This window comes from Salmo salar, chromosome 18 (genome assembly GCF_965601325.2).
Source record: "Salmo salar chromosome 18, fSalSal1, whole genome shotgun sequence".
NCBI classification, from domain to species: domain Eukaryota; kingdom Metazoa; phylum Chordata; class Actinopteri; order Salmoniformes; family Salmonidae; genus Salmo; species Salmo salar.
The window spans coordinates 25,026,020-25,052,734 of NC_138308.1; the positions used below are offsets into that span (position 1 = coordinate 25,026,020).

The window sequence follows — 26,715 nt, forward strand, 5'->3', positions numbered from 1 at the left end:
CGCTAGGACAAATGTAGCCTACATTTTTCCGGTTAGGATGATTGTGTTATGCTATAGATACTTCTGTGAATATCTGAACATTGCATCCAAAAATAAACTGCTCACATCCTGGACATAACTTTGTAAGGACTGTGTTTGTGTAAATAGTTTCTGAAAAAAGTGTGGCCAGCTCAAATGTTGATTGTTGCGTCATTCGAAACGGGCCGTTCTAAATGAGTGTTCTAAATGAGTGTTCTAATCACACGGGGTGTGATCGTACGCTTCAGGGACCACTGTAGAACGATCACACCCCGTGTGATTGTACGTGTGAAAGGGTTAATAAATGTGCAACAATTTTGAAAAACCTGTTTTCGCTTTGTCATTATGGGGTATTGTGTGTACATTGATGAGGAAAAACATGTACTTAATCCATTTTAGAATAAGTCTAACATAACAAAATGTGGAAAGTCAAGGGGTATGAATAATTTTCGAACGCACTGTATGTCTATATGATATGTATATGATATACACTCAGTGGCCAGTTTATTAGGTACACCCATCTAGGGTCGGACCCCACTTTGCCTCCAGAATAGCCTGAATTCTTCGGGGCATGGAATCGTTGTTTCATTTGTATCAAGGAACCTACCGTGTTCCAGGAAAACCTTCCCCACACCATTCCACCACCGATACCAGCCTGTACCATTGACACCAGGCAGGATAGAACCATGGACTCATGCTGCTTACAAACAACTCCTGACTCTGCCATCACTATGACGCAACAGAAATGGGGATTTGTCGGACCTGGCAATGTTTTTCCACTCCTATATTGTTCAGTGTTAGTTATCAAGTGCCCACTGGAGACGCTTCTTCTTGTTTTTAGCTGATAGGAGTGTAAACTGGTGTGGTCGGCTGCTGCAATAGCCCATCCATGACAAGGACCGATGAGTTGTGCATTCCAAGATGCCGTTCTGCACACCACTGTCGTACCTGCACCGTTGTTTGCCTGTTTGTGGCCTGCCTGTTAGCTTGCACGATTTTTTCCATTGTCCCTCGACCTCTCATCAACCAGCTTTTTTCGCCCACAGTACTGCCGCTGACTGGATGTGTTTGTCGCACCATTTTCGGTAAACCCTAGACCAGGGGTATTCAACTCTTACCCTACGAGGTCCGGAGCCTGCTGTTTTTCTGTTCTACCTGACAATTATTTGCACCCACCTGGTTTCCCAGGTCTAAAATCTGTCCCTGATTAGAAGGTAACAATGAAAAAGCGCAGTGGAACTGGCTTCGAGGTGAAGAGTTGAGTTTGAGGGTCCTAGACACTGTCGTGCGTGAAAAGCCCATGAGGCCGGCCGTTTCTGAGATACTGGAACATTGTCATCAACGATCGTCCCACGCTCAGAGACTTAGGTCACTCGTTTTGCCCATTTTAACATTTAAACGAATAGTAACTGAATGCCTCGATGCCTGCTTTATATAGCAAGCCACGGCCACTGTTTGTAGGAGCGAACCATTTTATTGAAAGGGGTGTACCTAATAAACTGGCCAATGAGTGTATGTCTATAGATATAGCATAGAGGGGTAATGGATGGTGGTGGTTGGGAACTGAATACAGGTCAGTGATTATATCTCTGCTTCAGTAAAAGGGTGAAAGACCCTGAAACCTTGGTCCTCGACTCAGAGGCCAAAATGCACATTTCCAAAATCATTATCTCACAATTTTATAATAGTTCAGAGGTGTGACCACCTAACATGATTAGTGGTGATGGATTGATTTTGACCTCTGACGTTCTTCTACCTCTACCGCAGATTCAGTCTTTAAGTTTCATGATCACTAATGATGAAAATCAAAGCCTTACCCAGATCCCACTGCTTCCAATGGCAATTCGGACACAGTGATAGTCACTGCTTTTCACACTGGAGTGTTAGTCTTGAGGAGGGCATGAGAGAATGCATTTCCACAGCCTTCAGACCCTCCATACCCACACACTATGACACCTAGCCCTATTACCTGTGACACACCACCTATTAACAACCATACTGTAATACTGAATTGATGAAGTCATGTAACTGAGTCACTCTTTAAATCATTAAACAGCACCCGGTCATCTTGATGGAGTATGTAATTAAAACCTTGTGAGGCCAAAACCTTCTGAAGGTTTGGGGAACACTTTAGCCAAACTAATTGGCCCAAGATCCTTTTATTTTTTTGATCTATGTACATTTGAACTTTTTTAATTACATATTTCTCACTGGGGTAATTTGGTGAACTTGTCCTGCTCAATGTGTCCTGTTCTATAGTGCACTGTTGGCCTTGCACTGTTAATACATAGGAGAGGTCCATACCTGGAAGGTCAGATAGAAGTCTTCTTCCACATTGCCCTCATAGCAGAGCAGCTCTCCAAGCCCATGAGCCAGATCCTGAAATAGCAAATACTTTGTCACTTTTATAATTACACTTTTATTATTTCCTTTGAATTGTGTTTCAATGTGTTTCAAATGTGTTGTGTTGTATGTTGTACACAGCGTGACATGGGTCATGTATTACTATGTGTGCTGTATGAATATGCATGTTATGTTAGCAAGCTTCTGTTCTAAAGCTAATCAGCTGTTGTATTCAGCAAGCCACTCAACACACGTGAAACACATGTAAGCCAGTGAGGGCAGTGGGAAAAACTAAGTTTAACAACAACAAAAAACTATTGGTTAGATAATTGAACAGTGCACCAGGGGTACTGTGATTCCTGAAATGCAGAGTCTGTTGGAGTATTTTAAAATCTGAAATTATACTTTTGTTACATTGTTTGCTAGCTTCTCATTGACTACCCAACTTTGCTAACACTAGCTAGCTAGCCAGTTTTCTAAAAATGTATGTTAGCTAGCTAAGTCAGCCATGTTATTAATACAACTCTCATCTGCTGTCGACACCACGATACGATTTGAAAGCACTAGCTGGCTCGAAAAATGGTTAGTAGCTTTGGCTACACATGGACAGTGAATTCAGAGACATTCAGTGGCTAGCCACAATACAAACAATTTTACCAGGTTCCCATTTAGCAATTGTAATGACAGTCCACCACAACATACACGAGAGTTTGCTAATTAGCATGGGGTAATCTGTGTTTAATTTAATTATTTATTAAAAACACAGTTTGAGATTTCACCAGTGGTTCATATGGGGAAATAGGCTTGCCATGAAATTGTTGTCAGAGATTGCAATAGTAACCAAGGGGGGCGGGGCTTAGCAAAAGGTCAATTGCCTTTGCAGATGGGACTGTACAGCAAAGTGACTTTCAACCATCTACTTGAATCAGCCCAGCTGCAAAGCAGTTACATAAGATGAACTGACAGTCTCTGATCAGTGGTATAGTGGCATGGCTGTGCCTGCCTTTCATGCCCCAAAGGGAGCCAGGGCAGCATTACTGTGGCACTGGGAGTATGCCAGGCCAGCCACCCTGCTTCATCAAAGCCACAGTGTTATTAAAACAAAGGTTTTTTAGGACAGACAGGGCAGAGAACAACACCCCACTCTTATGAAACTATGAAAAAAGCCCCAAGAAACTAGGAGGCAAACATCTGGCACAGTTTAACAATTAAAAGCAAATTCTTACACAGAGAAACACCATCTCAGCAATGGGTGTGTACATTTTAGAATAAGAGACTGTTGAGTTGTTTCACATTGGACAAAATGAATGAACAATACTGATACATTTTTATGAATTCAGATGAGTTTCAGAGATTGGATCCAGACCAAAGGAAAACATTTGGGAGTAAAGAAAGAAAAGCTAAACTGTGGTTCCCCCAGCTGGTTAAACAGGGTATTGTGATCCTCACTGGTCTGTAGGCTGACTAACCTACTATTGAGGACACCTATCCTTAATGAGTACATTTCTTACTCTAAATGCTGTGCTTCAGATGAACCAATCAAAGAAGACATACCGGCATAACCTGCTGCAGGTCGCCCAGGGTGGCGGTTGCCATGCCGATGGGTGTATTCTGGTCACATGGCACAATGGGTGGAGTCAAGAGCTTCTTGTAACAGTAAGGAGGGAAGTGGATGTCCAGAGCAATGCTGTTGTACACAGCGAGACCCATGAGCTGGCACAGAGTCAAGGACCAGACATTGATTAACAGACAGATCAGGCCATTTTAGGTGATCAGTGTTCACCAAAGCAGGATCAGTGTCTTATATCAAAAAGCTATTATCCTGAGCCTTCTAACAATACACAGACTCAGTGACATTAATGTATGTATTAGCGCAACACAATAATACAGGAAACTTGAACATAACGTACAGTACCATACAACTGTGAATGTTTGGGCTAATGCCCAGTAAGCACGAAGAGACCAGACTGCACGAAGAGTGTTTCTAAATTACACCAGGACAGAGTAAATGACTACATTGTGTTACTGTGTGTGTTCAGACTACGTCAGCCACCGCCCCTTCCCCACAAAACCCAGCAGGTGGACAGGACATTTATCCCATTAACTACGCATGCACACACACACACACACACACACACACACACACACACACACACACACACACACACACACACACACACACACACACACACACACACACACACACACACACACACACACACACACACGTTCCTAGTTGCCTAGTCTCCATATTGCCTCCAAATGAGGGAGCCACTCTGGATGTATTTCAGAGTTAAAGCCCACACAAAGATCACTTTATAATGTGTTAACTGCAGGTACAGTGGGTGCCTGGATTCAAGAGTACCCACACAAACACACATGTATGCAAACTGCACAGACACGCACAACACTCTAAGACATGCACACATACACACTTTTGTGAACACACTTTCACAGTCACAGAACCATGAGAAATTCAACGGGGTTGCCGTAGTGAAGGTAATACACCGCCACCTACTCTGAAACTCTAATGTCATTGGCTTTCCAAGTACTTCAACAGTTGGAAATCTCACCGTACAATATTAGGCAAAACTGAGGGAAGGAGCTTCACACAACGTTATTTTGGGGAATTTGAGGGCAAAGACCTAATATACTAAACAAAAATATAAAACGCAATATAAAATGTTGGTCCCCCATGTTTCATGAGCTGAAATAAAAGATCCCAGAAATCTTCTATATGCACAAAAAGCTAATTTCTCTCAAATTATGTACACAGATTTGCTTACATCCCTGTTAGTGAGCATTTCTTCTTTGCTAAGATAATCCATCCACATGACAGGTGTGGCATGTCAAGATGCTGATTAATCAGCATGATCATTACACAGGTGAACCTTCTGCTGGGGACAAAATGCCACTAAAATGTGCAGTTGTCACACAACACAATGCCACAGATGTCTCAAGTTGAGGGAGCATGCAATTGGCATGCTGACTGCAGGAATGTCCACCAGAACTGTTGCCAGAGAATTGAATGTTAATTTCTCTACTAAACAAGTATCGGGTGGCCAGTACGTCCAACTGGCCTTACAACCGTAGACCACATGTAACCACGCCAGCCCAGGCTCTCCACATCCAGTTTCTTCACCTGTGGGATCATCTGAGACCAGTCATCCAGACAGCTGATTAAACTGTGGGTTTGCACAACCGAAGAATTTCCGCACAAACTGTCAGAAACAGTCTCAGGGAAGCTCATCTGCATTCTCGTCGTCCTCTCCAGGGACTTGACCTGACTGGAGTTTAAAGTCGTAAATGACTTCGGTGGAAAAATGTTCACCTTCGATGGCCACTGGCACGCTGGAGAAGTGTGCAGTTCATGGATGAATCCTGGTTTCAACTGTACCGTGGGCGAGCGGTTTGCTGTTGTCATCGTTGTGAACAGAGTGCCACATGGTGGCGCTGGGTTTATGGTATGGGCAGGCATAAGCTACGCACAACAAACACAATTGCATTTTATTGATGGGAATTTGAAAGCACAGAGATACCGTGACGAGATCCTGAAGCCCATTGTCGTGACATTCATCTGCAGCCATCACCTCATGTTACAGCATGATAATGCACAGTCCCATGTCGCAAGGATCTGTACACAATTCCTGGAAGATAAAAATGTCCCAGTTCTTCCATGGCCTGCATACACACCAGACATGCCACCCATTGAGCATGTTTGGGATGCTCTGGATCGATGTGTACGACAGCGTGTTCCAGTGCCCGCCAATATCCAGCAACTTCGCACAGCCATTGAACAGGAGTGGGACAACATTCCACATACAACAATCAACTCTATGCGAAGGAGATGTCACGCTGCATGAGGCAAATAGTCACACCAGATACTGACTGGTTTTCTGATCCATGCCGCTACCTTTGCTTTTTCATCTGTGACCAACAGATGAATATCTGTATTCCCAGTCATGCAATCCATAGATTAGGGCCTAATTAATTCATTTCAATTGACTGATTTCCTTATATGAACTGTAATTCAGTAAAATCTTAGACATTTTTGCGTTCATATTTTTGTTCAGTGTGGTCGGCTAAAGGGCTCATACTGAGCTGTATATACTGTGCTTTGAGAGACAGTAGCCTGGAAGGCTATATCAATACAGGAGCTGGTTGTAGATACGCTAACAGACAGACTACTTGACATTATGTCTGTGACAGGGGGCGGTAATCAGAGAGGTAATGCCAAGACAACTGTGTGGCTCATTGCGGTAATGTCAGTGGTCCCATGTGGCTCAGTTGGTAGAGCATGGCGTTTGCAACAAGGGACCCGTTTGAAAAAAGTATACAAATGTATGCTCTCACTATTGTCAGTTGCTCTGGTAAAGAGCGTCTGCTAAATGACTAAAATGTAACATGTAAACTGTCGACCTTCAAATGTCTGTCTCTACAATCTCTCTCTGTCAAAATCTCCCTCCGTCTGAATATCTCTTCCTTTGAACCTTTCCCTGTAGTCTCGTTTTGCAACACGTGTCTCTATCCATCCCATTGCAAGTTAAAGCAATATGCAGGCTCAATTCCAGCACAAGACTACTGCAAAGTGTAAAAACTCCAAACAACATGCACAAAGTAGGAACAGCATGCAGTGTGCACCGTCTCTGCACCGTGCAAAGCACAACTCTAACATCATGGAAATACACTTTCAGTGTAAACAAATCTCAGAGGTAAGTGGCTGTGATCCACCATCCGTATCAAAGTCTGTGAGCTATAAGAGGGTCCTTCCTCATCCATCTGGCTTTTATTTGACAGGCTGCCTTTTACTGCCTTGAGCTCTCGAGTAGGAGAGGGATTCAGAGGCCTCAGATGTAGTCTCAGATCTATAACTCTTGGCCTATTCTGCACGCAGAGACATACAAATGGTATCCATGAGTTCATCTGACTGTGGACAAGTAGAAAAAGGGCTTAATTGTCGAAATCTCACACTATCCCTTTAAATCTCCACCCGGAACAGCCAGAAGAGGACTGGCCACCCCTTGGAGCCTGGTTCCTCTCAAAGTTTCTTCCTATGTTCTTTCCATGACCGCCTGACAGACTGCCAAGACTACGGGAACAGGTTGGCTAATTTAGCACTTAGCTAGCACCCAGCCCCGCTAGGCCACAGACTAATGTTATGTAACACAGAGCTTTGACAAGCACCGGCTCACCTGTAGGTAGGAATAAACTGAATATGATCTACTTCGCAATGTGGTAATACATCACTCCCTTGAAACATACATAAGGGAAAACGTATTCAGTCTATTTCTTTAAAACGTTTTATTGCCATCTCTTGAAAACGCACTAATGCAATTTACTTCAATGAATTGACACCCAATGGCAGTTAATGAAAACAGAGATGGTGCATTACAGAAAGCAGTAACAATTGGACTAGATGTTGACAAAGATATTCAACAAGATCGTCCTCGAGCTCAGAAAATCTAAAGCCGACTTCTTCATTAACGTCATAAATGAGGCGAAAGGTGACTGTAAACTATGTTTTTTCCAAATTTGTTTAAGAGGCATGGGACATTTAAGGGAGATATAAAACTGAAAGTTGATGGAAGATTGGTCGAGGATAGCTACTTCCACTACTTTTAACAATTTCTTTGTTCAGTCTGTACAACACCTGGGGCAAACGTTTACAGTGACAGATTCACTCAAAATGTTTGATATGATTCCAACTACTGAGGTGAAAGTTAACAAAATATTAAATGGATAGTGAGATTTTTCCACTTATCCATGGTTCATCTGACTCTGGGTACCATTTGTATGTCTCTGCATCCAGTTTGAAGGAAGTTGCTAACTAGCGTTGGCGCAATTGCTAACTCGTGTTAGCGCAATGACTGGAAGTTGCGCTAACACTAGTTAGCAATTGCGCCAACGCTAGTTAGCAACTTCCTTCAAACTGGATGCAGAGACATACAAATGGTATGCATGAGAACAAGTGCTTAATTTCCTAAAATCTCACACTAACAGCACTAACACCACCACACCCATGGATTCCATTTCTGTATCGACAGTGTCTTCTTCAGCCACTACAACCCAGTAGATCAAGTCAAGAGAGGACAATTCTAGGTCAAAGTTTGCAAGTCATGAGTACTCCATGAGGGCTTAAGAGACAAAGGACGACTATCTACAGATAAAGGATATTGCCCACTCCAGGCTGTTTACAATATAAGTATATGTAATAAATATGTATAACTATATATAACTAAAACACAACAGGTTTAACATTCATAGATAAATAGGAATGTACAGTGGGTTAAGTGAGGACAAGTTGTCAGATTACGTTGGCTTACACTGACATGACATATGAATGTAACGGCATTACTAGGTCAATATGATGATTAGGTGGCCGCTGGCATCCTAACATATAGACAGACCAGCTGTCCAGATCAGCTTTATCTCAGGAGTGTTAGGAATGTTATGTTCAGTGGTTTGAAATGTTACTTTTTCGTATCTCTTACTTATTGAACGCAGGAAACAACCTCATGCTTAACATTATATCATGAAGATTCTGTCTCGCAAAAGGGGTTTACATCATTCAGTGAACATATCATCTAAGTCCTATTAAATATAGATAATAAGCATATATTGCAATAGTTAGACTGATTTATAGCATCGCAAATACATGAAGTATCAGTTTCTCCAGTGTGGGTTTCCAGCACTGCCTCATCTGTGTGTGTGGTGCAGATTGCTGCATATCTGAAACCGTTGACACAGTAATTCCTGGGTTAGGAATGAAAGGATACAGTCCCGACCAATTGAAACTCTGAGTAGTTGTCACATTTCCAGCTGCTGAACCAATGACAACGGGAATCCTTCAAGTAGGTGAACATGCCTGAAAAAACAAAACAAGTTTGATATATAATCCAGTGAAAGGAGCATAAATGGGACTGGGAAAACCCCTCCACAGGCCTAATGTAACACAAACGTCTGTTCAATGTCTAGTCTAATAATATTATATATAGTAGTATTCTAAAAGTTGACCGAAAACATTCCCAGGTGCATTCAACAGTTTCCTTAACCAGATGAAAACTCTGACCTTCAAACATGAAACATTATTGTGCCCTTTATAGCTGGGCTATGAAAAGCTGACAAACAAAAAGCTAACATTAACTTTCTGACAAGAAAAAAAAAACTTGAGTGTAGATGGGTTGGTTCGCGTTTTTAATGAGCGGGCACAGTTTTCATACAGTCTAGGCAAGCAGCCCACATCTCTGAAAATGTATCTATGGAAAGAATAACTGGGCTTGGAGGACAGAGAGACTCAATGACTCCAAAAGCAACAAGCTCACGCCAGTGTTTCACAGTTATTAGGTTTTTATTGGCAGTGTGAGAATGGCTTTATGGCTAATATTCTAATTCTGCTGAGATTTCAATAAAAGCTGATTTGCTTTCCATTTCTTCCAGTATCTCAAATGAGAGGGAGAAACATTTGATGAATCTTGCATGGGTTTTAAGCAATATATGGATTCTATGTGAAAGTTGCTAATTGAGGCCAATATATTCTGTCCTGCATTCCATGTCTCACCATAGTCAGTGTGGAAAATCTGTCGAACCAGCAGCAGGAACCACTCCTTGGTGAGGCCGCCCATGTCGAGCCCCGCCTCTCCTACGAAAGTGACCTTGAGCTTTTTCTTCAGGTCTGCTCTCTTCCTGCTCAGCTGGACAAGGCGAGGGAGGGGTAGAGGGGGAGGGGAGTAGGGGAGAAACAAACCCTGCGTTTTACGGCCAGGACAGTTTTCCAAATCAAGCCGTGGTGACAGAACCTCCAGAGCAAAATACCAGATGGGCTTTAGAGGGGGAGGCAATGGGTCCACTAACGGCTCTGTGCTGTAGTGTTATGTGGTTTCTGTCACCATTAGAACCAGATAACTTCATAAAGAGGAAATGTGTATATATATATATATATATATATATATCACACACACACACACACACACACACACACACACACACACACACACACACACACACACACACACAGTTGAAGTCGGAAGTTTACATACACCTTAGCCAAATACATTTAAACTCAGTTTAACCCTAGTAAATATTCCCTGTCTTAGGTCAGTTAGGATCACCACTTTATTTTAAGAATGTGAAATGTCAGAATAATAGTAGAGAGAATCATCTTTTTCAGCTTTTATTTCTTCCATCACATTCCCAGTGGGTCAGAAGTTGACATACACTCAATTAGTATTTTGTAGCATTGCCTTTAAATTGTTTAACTTGGTTCAAATGTTTCGGGTAGCGTTCCACAAGCTTCCCACAATAAGTTGGGTGAATTTTGGCCCATTCCTCCTGACTGAGATGGTGTAGCTGAGTTAGGATTGTAGGCCTCTTTGCTCGCATACACTTTTTCAGTTCTGCCCACAAATTCTCTATAAGATTGAAGTCAGGGCTTTGTGATGGCCACTCCAATACCTTGACTTTGTTGTCCTTAAGCATTTTGCCACAACTTTGGAAGTATGTTTGGGGTCATTGTCCATTTGGAAGACCCATTTGCAACCAAGCTTTAATTTCCTGACTGATGTCTTGAGATGTTGCTTCAATATATCCACATAATTTTCCCTTTCCTAATGATGCCATCTATTTTGTGAAGTGCATCAGTACCTCCTGCAGCAATGCATCCCCACAACGTGATGCTGTGCTTCACGGTTGGGATGGTGTTCTGTGGCTTGCAAGCCTCCCCCTTTTTCCTCCAAACATAACGATGGTAATTATGGCCAAACAGTTCTATTGTTGTTTCATCGGATCAGAGGACATTTCTCCAAAAAGTACGATCTTTGTCCCCATGTGCAGTTGCAAACCGTAGTCTGGCTTTTGTATGGCAGTTTTGGAAAAGTGGCTTCTTCCTTGCCGAGCGGTCTTTCAGGTTATGGCGATATAGGACTCGTTTTACTGTGGATATAGATACTTTTGTACCCGTTTCCTCCAGCATCTTCACAAGGTCCTTTGCTGTTGTTCTGGGATTGATTTGCACTTTTCGCACCAAAGTACGTTGATCTTTAGGATGAGATACCTGAGCGGTATGACAGCTTTTTTCTGAGGTCCTGGATGATTTCTTTTGATTTTCCCATGATGTCAAGCAAAGAGGCACTGAGTTCGAAGGTTGGCCTTGAAATACATCCACAGGTACACCTCCAATTGACTCAAATGATGTCAATTAGCCTATAAGAAGCTTCTAAAGCCATGACATCATTTTCTGGAATTTTCCAAGCTGTTTAAAGGCACAGTCAATGTAGTGTATGTAAACTTCTGACTGAATTGTGATACTGTGAATTATAAGTGAAATAATCTGTCTGTAAACAATTGTTGGAAAATTACTTGTGTCATGCACAAAGTAGATGTCCTAACCGACTTGCCAAAACTATAGTTTGTTAACAAGAAATTTGTGGAGTGATTAAAAATTAGTTTTAATGACTTCAACCTAAGTGTATGCAAACTTCCGACTTCAACTGATATATAAAGAGATATATATATAAAGATATATATATATTTTTTTTTTACTGAGGACAGTGTTTTAACAACGTCTCGACCACACCCAACGCTTGTTGCGTTAGGTCTTACCTCATCCAATGAGTCGCTGAGTAGCTGGGCTCGTCGTACGTTGATGTTGAGGAACAACAGGTTCATGTCCACTCTCTGCCTGCGAGAGACCTTGTTCACCAGGCTTTGCTGTAGAGAGAGAAAAAACACATAACGAAAAGGTTTTAATATGAATGCAGGTCACTGTACACCATATGCATCTCAGTTCATGCACAGCTCAGGGACAACTGTGTTGATAGAGGAAAGTTGACCGAAGATAATAGGCTGTGTCTCACTCTGGCCATGCTTATCATCTGCTGTTCTGAGTCTCTCTGGATGATGGCTTTCTTCACCACCGTTGACAGGATAAATGGGAACTGGCAGAAAGAGAACCTGAGGAGGAGAAGATAGGAAGAAGAAAATGCACTTGGGAAGAAGATGATAAAATATGGACGCAGGAGGATTTCCGTAAAGAGGAAGAGAGTAGCCCACAGTCTCTGGACTGCTCCACAATCAGTTCCATCTTTAGAAAGAGGAATCATTGTGCAATATCCTTCTCTCTCCATAATATGTGTCCCTTGACGGTCACACCATATGGAGGCGTGATGTGCTTTGTTTTGAGTTTCGGCTCTGACTCACAGAGCTGTTCCACTGAGGGTTGTCACAGCGAGAGGAGAGCTGGGGAAAGCTATCCTTCAGTAGCGCTGCATTCGCACTTTTAGCTGTTCATATGATGTATGGCACACAAGAGGGAGCTGTATCATCAAAAACTTGGAATGGACACACAGGGAGAAAGGAAAAACATGTGCAGCTTATGAGAAGTATATCTAATGTACCGTGTGTTCTGCTCTCAGTACCATGTGCTGTCAATCACTGGCTGATATGGGAAATGGGAAAACGACATGCTGTGGTTTACAATTTTCCCAGCAGGACTTCCTAACTACGTTCAGAATTGGAAGAAGTTTAACCAATAAGTTATGGCCTATAAGAAGGGCTCAGAAAATGTCCTGGTCAGGAAAAACACTGGACCCTGAATATGGGATCCGAGTGTTGATCCTGTAAACTAGGGACTCACTTGTTGGAGTTGCCGTGGCTCTGCCAGGTGCGGTACTGCTCCATGATGTCGATGTGGTCCAAGGTGATGTTGTAGAAGTCCGTGAAGGACATGATAGGAGGCGTGGATATGCTGTTAGCTGCATCTGGTGGGGACAGGGTATACAAGGGCATTAGAGTTTATCTACACATGTCTAAAAGACTTTACACCCGAGATAGAATCTAGGTAGAGATTCTATATGCATGAAAAAACACCATCCTGACAGCACCTGAACCTACAGCCTCCCTTGAACAATGACACTATCACTTTGTCTCTGGTATGTGTATCAGGATTAACAGCACATACTGGATAACACAAGGCTCATATTGTAGCACTGTGGGGTTACCCAGAATCCACTGAACAGCTCCAGGGGTACACCGGGTAAAATACCCTGTTCCTGATGTTGTGGACATGACTTACTGAAGAGGGCGAGGACCTTGGTGGCAGCAGGGATCCACCAGGAGCACCTGGTCAGAGGGGGCAGTTCATCAGGAGGAGCAGGTAACAGACGAGTGGAGATGAAGTGAAGAAAACGCTCCACCAGCTGCCTGAAACGCCTTGGAGACAGTCTGGGGAGGGGCGAGGAACAGGAAGTGTTACACGCAAACACACACTACGTTTAGGTTACCACAGGCCATAGTGAACTTTAGGTAGTGTTTGGGTGTGACAGCGTGCAGGGAGAGACTGTGTAACGCCTACTCAAACTGGATACAGGCTGGGTGTTAGTCACCTCTATGAAGATCAAATACTTCACTACTCAACCCCTATTCATAACTGCGGGCTGTGTTACTGTGAAACAAACACATGGTTTATAGTAATAAATGTTTTATAATCCATGCATGGGTGAGGCTTTAAGACACACTTTGCAGACTGCACTTACTTTTTAAACCAGTGCACTAGGAAATGGTGGTCAGCCTCGGACAGGGCAGCTATCTGTCTCAGTAGGTGGGCATAGATCACATAGGTACTGGTGCTGGAATACTGAGGATTCTAGAAAACAAATAAACACATGTCATCTGTACAAAAAATTCAGAATGTACTGCAAAATTGCCTTGCACCAATACAGAGAAAAGAGAGGCAAGAGAAAGCTTTAAAAGCTGACTATGGTCCAGTCTATTTAATCGGTTTCTATGCACTGAACTTCAGCGAAAACCATAAAACATTCAGCCTCTCCGAAAGAACAGTATCACACAGGAAACCGACATTCCAGCAATCCAGGATGACCTCACCCAGTCTCCATGGAGAACAAGGAACATGACATCAGGGATCTGGCTGATCAGACGTGTGCTGTGTATCTCCCAGTCAAACATCCACCCACATTCTTTACACGAACGTGTAACAAGAGAATAGGCCTACACTTATATACAGGAAATTGAACACAAAACAGAATTTCTATAGCCTATCTTGTTTACAATTGTCCTACACTGTTAGTTACAGCAAGTACAGACTTACTCAGAGTATTTCAATTAATGACAACATTAGCATTTTCCCTAGACGGACTAGGGTTACTAGATTTTATGTGAAGTGACACAGGTGAAGTGAAATCAACGACTCTACTCACACAGCTAGCTCGGGGCACAGAGAGTAGTTGTTGCTGCTGCTGTGGACTGACATACGACTGGAGTCAATGGGGTGTATGGAGAGGGAGGAGGCCTAAGGATTCCAGCCTGTCTTGCTTAACCTGGCCACTGTACTGTACAGCTAGGCATTAGACCAACAGACAGAACTACTGCTGCAGTAAAAAGTGCCCAGGTGTCAGAAGAACAGAGACACAGTGTACTGTTGGAATAGAAGAACATCCACTGCCACAACACAATGAAACAAGACACACTGAACCAGCAAAACGCACTACCATCTGATATAAGCATCTAGACATCAGACCAAAACCAATAACTACTGTCTCTCTATGAAAAACACAGACACTTAGACCACCAAAACAAACAGAGACTCACTGCACTACAGCCAGAACTATCTTCAAACTGACGTGAGAGCAGAAAGAAGTCCTGCCACTGAATCCAATGAGCCAGAACGGCTGCCTCTGTATCACTTCACATGCGACTGCAGTGGGATAGAATATTACAGGGGCTAGAGTACCACAGGAGCTAGAGTACTACAGGGGCTAGTGTACTACAGGGGCTAGAGTACTACAGGAGCTAGAGTACCACAGGAGCTAGAGTACTACAGGGGCTAGAGTACCACAGGGGCTAGAGTACCACAGGGGCTAGAGTACCACAGGGGCTAGAGTACCACAGGGGCTAGAGTACTACAGGGGCTAGAGTACCACAGGGGCTAGAGTACCACAGGAGCTAGAGTACTACAGGGGCTAGAGTACCACAGGGGCTAGAGTACTACAGGGGCTAGATTACCACAGGGGCTAGATTACCACAGGGGCTAGAGTACTACAGGGGCTAGAGTACCACAGGGGCTAGAATACCACAGGGGCTAGAATACTACAGGGGCTAGAATACTACAGGGGCTAGAATACCACAGGGGCTAGAATACTACAGAGGCTAGAATACTACAGAGGCTAGAATACCGCAGGGGATATGGGACCCTAACAGTCCCTTTAAGCCTGTGGCAGTGGTGGTTTGGAAAGCACAAAATAACCCACTTTCCACAGGAAATGACAGGGATTAATGGAAACCAAAAATCTGATGACGGGAGCATTATAGCCATTTATTTCTGTCCTGAAATTAACTGTTTAACAAAATGGGGATTTACTGAGCATTTGCACCAATCCAAGCTTTTTCACAAGGTAATTGAACACAAAAGACAAAGCATCAAACAGAAAACATTATTTATACATTATAAAATTAAACTTTTACAAACAAAATGTACTGGTGCATGTATTTAGTAAGATGTTAGCTTAAGGAGTAAATGTTACCTGAACTAAGATGAAGTATGCCCTCAGGTCATCTTTCGTTCTGGGACTGAAAACACAACACATCGTTTTCAGTGAAAGGAGGAAATCAAAATGTATACAGTCAGCCTAATGAGACATCATATTTCATTATTTAGGCTACCCCAAATTAGCACAATGTGGCAACAAATTTGAAAATAAATGTTGTGTTTAATTAGATGCCCAACTGTATGAATGTAATTTAGTTCTCATAAGCAATGCTCTATTTATGGTAAATGGTTGCTGCAGCGTAACAACAGGTAGCATAGTAACAGTAAATGGTAGTAGAGGTATAAATTGAAAGCAGCACTCACCCTTTCCACTCTCTCAATAGGCTGTTAATGATTCCCTTCAACACTGATTTCTGGATGTCTTGGGGCTAAAACCACACAAACAAACATGAGTTAACCTCTAAATCGGATGAATATGACCCAAATTCTGCTAGTTTCAGGAAGCACTTTCATGGTAAAAAATCTGAATAGGACTTCATTTGTTTTGTCATACGATATCCTTTTCCATAGAAAGGTCATGTTGGCAGTACTTACTGTGCAGAGTAAAGCATCATAAACAGCATTCAAATATTTTGAGTTGACTCCAGAATCCTCGGTTGTGTTAAATGGGGCGTTAGCTTCTCTCTAAGAAAGGAGGAAAAGGAGGGGAAAATTGTACTTTTCTCATTGTTAAAATGTTTTTATTTCAGGCCTTTTTAACAACAGCTCAAACAACAGGTACTTGCTACAGCCAAACCCTGGGCTTGTCTGCAGTGAGGACATATAGTGTGTGTGTGTGTGTGTGTGTGTGTGTGTGTGTGTGTGTGTGTGTGTGTGTGTGTGTGTTGAACAATGGTGGTGTGTGTTGAACCATTCTTGCTCGATGCCAACAAAACAAGGTTCAGACCTTATAAGTGCATTTGGAAAGTATTCTGACCCTTCCCTTTTTCCACATTTTGTTACATTACAGCCTCATTCTAAAATGGATTAAAAATGATTTTTTTTCTCCACATCAATCTAAAAACAATACCCCATTAGGACAAAGCAAAAACAGGAATGTAGACATTTCTGCCAATATATAAAAAATTTAAAAACACCCTTTGCTATGAGACTCGAAATTGAGCTCAGGTGCCATTGATCATCCTTGAGATGTTTCTACAACTTGATTGGAGTCGATCTGTGGTAAATCCAACTGATTGGAGATGATTTGGAAAGGCACACACCTGTCTATATAAAGGTCCCACAGTTGACAGTGCATGTCAGAGCAAAACCCAAGCCATGAGGTCGAGGGAATTGTCTGTAGAGCTCTGAGACAAGATTGTGTCCAGGCACATATCTAAGGAAGGGCACCAAAACATTTCTGCAGCATTGAAGGTCCCCAAGAACACAGTGGCCTCCATCATTCTTAAATAGAAGAAGTTTGGAACCACCAAGAAAGACTCTTCCCTAGAGCTGGCCACCCAGCCAAAGTGAACAATCAGGGGGAGAAGGGTCTTGGTCAGGGAGGTGACCAAGAACCCGATAGTGACTCTGACAGAGCTCCAGAGTTCCTCTGTGGACATGGGAGAACCTTCCAGAAGGACAACCATCTCTGCAGCACTCCACCAATCAGGCCTTTATGGTAGAGTGGCCAGACAGAACCCACTCCTCAGTAAAAGGCACATGACAGCCCGCTTGGAGTTTGCCCTTAAGACACCTAAAGGACTCTCAGACATGAGAAACAAGATTCTCTGGTCTGATGAAACCAAGATTGAACTCTTTGGCCTGAATGCCAAGCATCACATCTGGACGAAACCTGGCACCATCCCTACGGTGAAGAATGGTGGTGGCAGCATCATGCTGTGGGGACGTTTTTCAGTGGCAGGGACTGTGAGACTAGTCAGGATCGAAGGAAAGAATAACAGAGCAAAGTACAGAGAGATCATTGATGAAAACCTGCTCCAGAGCGCTCAGGACGTCAGACTGGGGTGAAGGTTCACCTTCCAACAGGACAATGACCCTAAGCACACAGCCAATACAACGCAGGAGTGGTTTCAGGACCAGTCTCTGAATGTCCTTGAGTGACCCAGCCAGAGCCTGGACTTGAACCCGATCGAACATCTCTGGAGAGACCTGAAAATAGCTGTGCAGCGACACTCCCCATCCAACCTGACAGAGCTTGAGAGGATTTTCAGAGAAGAATGGGAGAAACTCCCAAAATACAGGTGTGCCAAGCTTTTAGCGTCATACATAAGACGACTCGAGGCTGTAATCGCTGCCAAAGGTGCTTTAACAAAGTACTGAGTAAACAGTCTGAATTCTTATGTAAATATGATATTTCTGGATTTTCTTTTTTATAAATTTGCAAAAAAGCAGCTTTTGTTTTGTCATTAAGGGGTATTGTGTGTAGATTGATGATGAGTTAAAAAAAAAAAAAAAAAGTAGAATAAGGCTGGAACGTAATAAAATTTGGAAGAAGTCAAGGTCAGTACTTTCCGAATGCAGCTTTTCTCTCTTATGCACCGTTGGTTTCCTCATGAATAACACTTTCCAGAACACATGCTCTGCATGCTTTCCTTAAGAGAATTCACAATGGAGAAAGAGGTGCTGCAAATATCAATAATTTAATACGAGGAACTAAACCAAAGGGTTTAGAATATTCTAAAATTGATAAGGTATGTTTGGGGAAAGCATAACTCACAACATAATAACAAAATGCCTGCTTGAGCCATTACCTTGAAGGCAGCATTGATCTCGAGAAAGGAGTCAAAGGTGGTTAGGTAGAAATCCCTCACATCTCTCCAGTCCCCTGAGGTTGTGGCTCGCTCCATGTCTTCCCTGCAACACAGAGGAAAGAATCCATCAATAAATCACTGTCACAGCGAATCATAGCCCAGTGAGCAAAAACTGGTTGAATCAACGTTGTTTCCACATCAATTCAACAAATAAATGTAATGTGTTGATGTTGAATCAACATGGAAAACTGATTGGATTTGCAAACAGTCATCAACATAAGGGAAATGTTTAAAGAAAATTCACCCAACTTTTAACCTAAATCCAATGACATGATGTTATTTCATGTTGAATTTACGTTAGTTGACAACTACCAAATTTAAATCAAAACAAGACGTTGAAATGACGTCTGTGGCCAGTGGGAAGTCGTGACGATCATAAGGAATGCTGCTCACTGTTACAAGGTCAAATGGAGGTCATGGGGAGAGGTGGTGTTACTCACTGGAACTCTTTGATGGTCTTAGTGCGGAGGGGGATGACAGGTTCAGAGGGGAACGGGGCCTTCAGCTCGGGGGGAAGTGTGTCGATGGAGATCCTCTGTTTCTGCCTCACATCACTGCAAATAGGAGGTAGCTCCCTCCCTGGGAAATTACAAGACCCACATATTTAGTTCCCTTTACACAGAGTATCATACACATGACTATTGTGTACTGTGGCAGATATGTAAATATATTTTTTACTGCTTGCAAAGACGACATACATAGCTTCCACAATGGACATGATTCACAAGGCTTTGATTGCGAGATCCTTAGATTGCGACTTGCTCAGACTGGCTTCACTAACAACACTAATTAAACTCAACCCAATCAGTCTGTAATCACATAGTACATTCACTGCATGACCTTAGTTAACCAACACTGACTTTCCGTTAAGTATGGACACATTATTGTCTCTACCAATCTTTTTCAGGACCTAACAGGCCAAGAAAACAGTGTATTCAGACTAATGACAGCATTCTCACAAGAAGACACAATGAAGTTGTTAAACTATTTCTGATGGCTGTTGCCAGGTCATGACAATTGATGACGTCCATCATTACCTCAGATAGCTGACCCATCTCATCTCATCCTATTCATGTTGCCCATGCTTTTGTTTTCCTATCAAAACCCTTTTATGCATAGAAATCTCATTTGAAGATCAGAAGAAGAAAATCTTAAACTCTGCCAAATATCATGTATTTATTTACATTGGTAGCAGAGTTTACATTTTTGTGAGGTTACACAAATATCAAGTGATGGAACATATTGATTGCATAAACGGCAGAGCAATCATATAGTTTGTGCATAACAATAAATCAGGCAAGGAATCTAAACAACTACATTTGACATGACAAATGCTTGGAAATGCTTTCTTGCTGCACGGTTACTCTCCACCAACATGTATACGCCATGAAAATAAGCCTTCATATGGCTTTCATTTGACAGAGATGTTCGCATAATTATTTTGGCATCAGTAGCAGCGGTGACTAAATAGATTTAGAGTGTGCACTGCAGGCCTGACAACTGTTCTTTAATATACTGTCATTTTTTCATTTAACTAAATAAACAATGTCTCCTTTGCTGTACAGTGGTGAGTGACATATCATTGTATCCAGTGGAGAGACCAGCTTCTGTGTGAGTATAGGGAAGCCCATCAGGAATCTGGTGGGAAAGAGGAGAGATTCTTGTAGGATACGCGAGGGCTACGTTTCTCCAGTGTCTTTGTAGACCACCACAGTGTGTGAATCTGCCCTGTGTTGTTAACTCACCATGTCGTCCACCTGGTAGACACTGGTTTGTGCCCACGCTGAACCGGCCTCCCGTCTCCCTCCGCTGGTTAAGGGAGGAGATGAACGTGCTGAGGGAGGGAAAGGGCTGTTTCGCACCACGCCCCAAATCCTGTCACAATAAGATGACATCATTATGGGAGGAAAACTGAAAACAATGTACAGTTGTGTCTTATGTATGTATGTATGTATGTATGCCTGTGTGTTCTTGTAGTGGGCTCAGAGTTCAAAGGGCCTTTGAGTCTTACACTTTAACAGCTATGGAGTCATGGAACTCCTGCTACAGTTTGTACTGTTGGGAAATGTTTCATATAGGAATTAGAGGTTAACTTTGCTCCAGAATTATGATTTTTTAATTTTACCTTTATTTAACTAGGCAAGTCAGTTAAGAACAAATTCTTATTTTCAATAACAGCCTAGGAACAGTGGGTTAACTGCCTTGTTCAGGGGCAGAATTACAGATTTTACCTTGTCAGCTCGTGGATTCGATCTTGCAACCTTTCGGTTACTAGTCCAACGCTCTAACCACAAGGCTACCTGACTTTGTCATGGTGACAGGCGTGCTCAAGTTCAAGCTCTGCTCTCCATTGTGTGCACTTGAATTAAAGGCCCAATACAGCCATTTTTATTTTAATATGAAATAATTTCTGGGTAACTAGGTACCTTACTGTAATATTGTTCCATTAAAATAGTCAAAAAGAAACTAAAATAGCTTTTTAGCAAAAAACACTTTCTCAAGCAATCATTTTTCTAGGACTGTTTGGTAGTAGTCTGAGTGAGGGGCCTAAGGGAGTGAAAACTAGCTGTTATTGGTAGAGAGGTTTAGAACTCTTTGTTATTGGTCTATTAACTTATAATGCCTGGTGATGTCCACCCATGCAAAACCTGCTGATTAGAAGATCCAGTGTAAATTGTATTTTAAACCAGCAAATATCAGGAAATAACACTGATAAAAAAAGTCACGCTTTTACAGTGTTAGTGTCATCAGCTGTTGTACAATATGATACAAAACACAGGAAAAACGATTTTGACTGCACTGGGCCTTTAAGTCTGATTTGCCCCCACTTTCTTAATAATTGAATGTCTGAATCATGAGCTCTGTTGCTATTAAACTTCCGTCTTGTCATTAGCCTATGTTTGTTAATCAAGTGAAGTTATTTTCCTTCAGTTTGTGCATTTATTTAGGTTGATTACTGTGTGTGTTCTTGTTTGTTGCTGCTTCTCAGAGCTCCAATTGGACACGCGAACATGTAAGTGTACACACACCTATGAATGTGATGCCATGATAGACTAGTTAGTCTGCTTTTAGAGTTTTCTATAGCCACTGTGTTGGCTAAATGATTGATTTCAACCAGTTGTGCACCACTGCTCATTATGGCTATGTTTTAGCCCAGGAAGTGGCACAAGGTATTTGTACCTGGCTCTGCCAGTGTTCTGTAAACTCTGTTGGGGAGAGTGTCCCCATGTGGTTAGGTTGTACCCCTCGCCTCCTCAATTTCTTGTTAGAAGTTTATTTATTTATTTAGTCATAATTTGTTTGTTTTTGTAAGTCCATTTTTGCCAACATTATTTATCCTAACCACTGCTATTACTGCTACCGTTATTTTGTGAATAAAAAAAGATTTGCACTTTATCCTTTGCCAGAGGAAACCCTATTAGGCCCACACATTGGACTCATGAATCAACATGAATCATAGGGACAGAAAACCATATCATATAATTGGCGTTTATTTCATTCAGTTAAGTGGCACACGTGATTTTTCCACCCAAGGTGAATCCAACAACCAGTTTAGAAAATATATATGATGTCAATTTCCTATTTCTTGCTGCTGCTCTCACCAATGCCTATAGCCAACTGTTCCGGTAGCACAGACAGCAAGGTGAGGTCTCCTAGCAGCAGAGAGCAGACAGGGTGGGAGGTAGGAACTGAGTGCAGTGGACAGATTGAGAGAGAGGAGGGCCAACTAACAGCATATGCACAGCAGCAGGTCCTGACACCTTAAAACTCTCCACCGAACGAAGAGGAGGGGGAGAAAACACGTCTTACAGATGACATGGAGAGAGGGAGAGAGAGAGGGAGAGGGACTTCTCAAGTCCAGACAATCCTAATGAGATCACTGAGATTAGAATTACATCCATAAAGATCTTCCCTGATTATGCCATTAGCACTCCACATGGAGTTACTCTGATACAGACAGTAATATTGTCTCCAATGTCTCATATTTTAAAAATTATTGTTTAGCACAATTTCAAAAACATGTCAGTTTGTGCTAATCAAACTGACATCTATAAAAAAAATACACCTCAGTGGAATATGGTAGATGCTTAATTTCAGAGGGATAAAAGATATCTCCTCCCCCTTATCCCATTGTCTAATTCGATCCAATGGATTCTATTCAACATTCGTGTGTACAAAAGGGCAGATCAAACAAACTCTTCATCTGAGACACAGACAGGAACAATATCTCCAAACAGCACACCCCATTAACATACAAAAAGAGGCTGCCACACAGAGATACACCTAGTGTGTATTATCTCTCCATCTCTCATATTAAAACGCTCTTAAAGAAGTATGCATTTACATTTGTACATTCTAGTCATTTAGCAGACACTCTTATCCAGAGAGACTTACAGTACTTAGTGTTAAGACTTTATTTATTTTGTACTGGTCCCCCATGTGAATCAAACCCACAACCCTGGCACTGTAAGCGTCACGCTCTACCAACTGAGCTACACGGGACACCCTCTTAAAGAAAAGAAGAACAGTACGCGCATGCACACCACACATACATTAGACACACACCAACCTTTCAGTTGATTTTAGAGTTGTAGTTTACCCATTGCTCATAATAAGGTCACATTTTTCTCCTAACAACATTAATAACCAGAAATGCCTATAACTTCTGGGTTATACTTTCCATGCGTTCGAAATAACTGCTTAGTTTGTTTAAACTTTATTAGTGTTGCTTTAAGTGTGCGTTTGGTATTTAAAAAAATCAGTTAAACATTTCCTTTCCCAAGCGGACTCAGAGGATCTAATAATGTTTTTGTTTACGGAGGAAAAACAGGAATAATGTGTTATTTATAGTGAGGCGAGACACACGAGGCAGTCGCTGTGTTCAGCATAATGTGTAATGACACACAGGGCCAGGCTGGGCTGGACTTGTGTGTGTGTGTGTGTGTGTGTGTGTGTGTGTGTGTGTGTGTGTGACAGATATAACAGCATTACGACATTTCCAGATATTAGGCCTAGATTCGTCTGAAAATGATGATGTGACACAATAACACATACTGTATCACGGGCTAAGCGATTCTTGGTGTGGCTCCTCTCCTCTGAATTACAGAATTGTTCTATATATTACAACCCTAACTTCTGGATAAAAACATCACTCTCCTCTTTCCTCTTCTCCTCCCTCCTCGACCACTCCTATCCTTCTATTCTGTTATTCATGGCTGTGCCAAAATGCAGCACTTTATGAGAGAATAACAGTCTGTGTCTGTGGAAAAGTCTGCCTCACTCCTAAATCTCTTCCCATGTTGCTCTTCCAGGACGTTTACTATCTACATCACCACAATGATGCTACCGTGTGATGAGTGTGTTGGTGGGAATGTGTGTGTGTGTGTGGGTGGGTGAGAGAGGGGGAGAAAGAAAGAGAGAGCAAGAGAGCGAGAAGCAGCATTATGACATTTCCAGACATTATGCCTACAATAGTATGAAAAATGATGGGTTCCATATTGGATAGTTAAAGGGGAAATCCGCAGTCAAAACAATAACAAAGCGGTCCCACCCGCCTCTGCACGGTAAAAAGTTGAGGGATTGGCCTGGAGAAATCTAACCACTCTTAAATACATAGACAAAGCTTTTGATGCAAGGACTGACCATCCAAGATACAAAAATTATAGTTAAGCATTTGTTTGTTTACATTTACAATGTTTACAAACATTGGATTCAAACAAGCTTATATTTTGGGTTCTGATGGGGTATGACAGTTCAACTAAGCTCATGAGGAATTTACAAGTTATATTCTTCAAGAATCAATTCATTTATAAGTCCAAAAACTGATGTAGCAACTGCAGATTGCCCCTTTAAAAAAACTCTTCCAATGTTCCTCTTTTGAGGGGGACTGTTGGGGAACAAATGTCAATGCTTTTTCCAATGACAAATATCCTGGTTCACCGAACTGTGTGGATTATTGGTATAGGTCCTATTCTGATACTTTAAGTCCTTGAGTCCACTTACTTTGTGAATTAATTCACTAAGCGTCTTGTTCCATAGGAGAATTAAGCAATAAGGCCTGAGGAGGTGTGGTATATGGCCCATATACCACGGCTAAGGGCTGTTCTTTTTCACGACGCAATGCGGAGTGCCTGGACACAGCCCTTAGTCGTGGAATATGGGCCATATATCACAACCCCCAAGATGCCTTATTACTATTATAAACTGGTTACCAACATAATTAGAGCAGTAAAAATACATTTTTTGTCATACCCCTGAATACGCTGTCAGCCAATCAGCATTCAGGGCTCGAACCACCCAGTTTATAATGCCATTTACAGTAGGGATGCTTACAATAACAAATTATAATAGTAGCCCATACTGCAAAATAAATACTGCACATTGATTGACTGGGCCAGTTCAGGAATGTCTTTAGGATGAAGTTGAATAAAGGAAATATTGTGTAAGAAAAAAACATTACAGAAAAGAGCTCAAATAATTAACTATATTTTACAGCAACAAGTTGTAAGCATTTTCTGATTGAATGTAAACAATTTTGCACTTACCATAGTTGGTGACGTATGGCATATTGGAGGGAGCTTTTCCCTTTCCACCTCCGATTGCGCATAATTCTCTTCATTCATTATAGTGTGAGCTTTTTTTTTTAAGAGACAGTTATTTATTGCACTACAATGAGTCTACGGAGACGTTTACGCGTTACCTCGCTGTCGAAGAATAGACATAATATTGCAGGTCTCTATCAAAGGATATCGTCCACTATATTGTCAGGTTCAGGAGATTCATATTGGTCCACCGTCGTCACAGTTTCTCTGGCAGGTGGGCTCATGCGCAACCTGTCACTAACAAACTGTTGCTGCACGCAAATTCCAGAATTTTGCATGAAAAGAGCATTATTTATAAGAGAGCATTATTTATAAGAACTACGGTACCGTTATACTTTTTGTAGTTACCTGTTACTTTCAATAATCATATTTTCCTCTTACGGTGCGTTTTTTAGCATCTCTTTGGAAGGCAGCACCGCTGTAAACTGGCGCCATGTTGTTAGAAGGCGGTGCATGGAAACGAGCTTGGAAACGGAGGCAGTCTCCAAGATGAGACATCCTGCGTCATCGGGGCAATTTAACTAACATCCATAATTAGAGAAATAACCTAGATATTTGCGCCCTAAAAGTCATACCCTATTAATGGGATATTTAATTCGTGGCGCTCTGGGAAGTCCTGAATATGCCAGTTTCGCAGCAGTTTGCAGAACTCCCCTACCCAGCTAACAACAAACGTTTCCACAACTTTAGTAAAGTGTTCCCTTAAGAGTCTCATTAGGTCATTAACTAACGTTTTCATAGGAATGTTCCTGTGACGTGCAAGGATTGTTTCCAAGAGACCATTCCCTTAAAATAGAACTTACCCAGAACGTGGTTACCAATTTGTCAGATATTAAGATATTGTTGAAGACACGTGTCATGGGAACATGGCAAGAACATACATTTTTCCAGTTTTCTGTGGGTTAGGAGAACATTCCATCAACAGCCCACCAAACATTCACAGAAAATGGTTGCCATCTTCTCAGAATATTAATATATCAATGTTCTAGGCAAGTTTCATGGTAAAGTTGCAAGAACATTTGTGTTTCCAGTTTTCTGTGGGTTAGGAGGACATACCATCAACATCACACTAATCTTTGTTACCCATAAGTAAAATTCTCATGAAAGTTGTCACTTCTTGTTTACACTGGAATCTGTCCACAAGAGATTAACATCACACTCAACATACACAGAACATGGTTGCAATGTTCTTATAATATAAGATATTGATGTTCTAGACACTTTCATGGGAATGTTGCAGGAACATTTCTGTGTATCAGTTGTCAGGACTTCGCCTGATGGTCCCAAAGAAACGTTCTCCCCCACACCTGGGATTTGAACTCACAACCTCTTTGTTCACGGTTAGGGTTGCAAAGCAACCGATAATTTACCAAAGTTACTGGAATCGTCAGTAATTAACAGAAAATCTATGGCAATCTATTGTAACTTTGGTAATTTATAC

The 26,715-nt window shown here is 41.9% G+C and overlaps 1 protein-coding gene across 2 annotated transcripts in view; it reads right to left on the reverse strand.

Moving 5' to 3' along the window:
• The window catches only part of LOC106577131 (putative E3 ubiquitin-protein ligase HECTD2), a 45,161-nt gene extending 19,238 nt beyond the window's left edge, over positions 1–25,923 (reverse strand). For both annotated transcript variants that reach the window (XM_014154887.3, XM_045700955.2), the window contains exons 1-16: positions 25,218–25,923; positions 20,418–20,547; positions 19,113–19,251; positions 18,613–18,715; positions 16,454–16,543; positions 16,223–16,287; positions 15,894–15,939; positions 13,890–13,999; positions 13,430–13,578; positions 12,992–13,115; positions 12,213–12,309; positions 11,959–12,066; positions 9,920–10,052; positions 9,138–9,226; positions 3,916–4,074; positions 2,323–2,397 (exon numbers count right to left, since the gene is read on the reverse strand). In XM_014154887.3, the coding sequence (XP_014010362.3) occupies positions 2,323–2,397; positions 3,916–4,074; positions 9,138–9,226; positions 9,920–10,052; positions 11,959–12,066; positions 12,213–12,309; positions 12,992–13,115; positions 13,430–13,578; positions 13,890–13,999; positions 15,894–15,939; positions 16,223–16,287; positions 16,454–16,543; positions 18,613–18,715; positions 19,113–19,251; positions 20,418–20,547; positions 25,218–25,295 (1,695 nt within the window). In that variant the 5' untranslated portion in view covers positions 25,296–25,923. The remainder of the gene's footprint in view (positions 1–2,322; positions 2,398–3,915; positions 4,075–9,137; positions 9,227–9,919; positions 10,053–11,958; positions 12,067–12,212; positions 12,310–12,991; positions 13,116–13,429; positions 13,579–13,889; positions 14,000–15,893; positions 15,940–16,222; positions 16,288–16,453; positions 16,544–18,612; positions 18,716–19,112; positions 19,252–20,417; positions 20,548–25,217) is intronic.
• Positions 25,924–26,715: the final 792 nt, after the last annotated feature.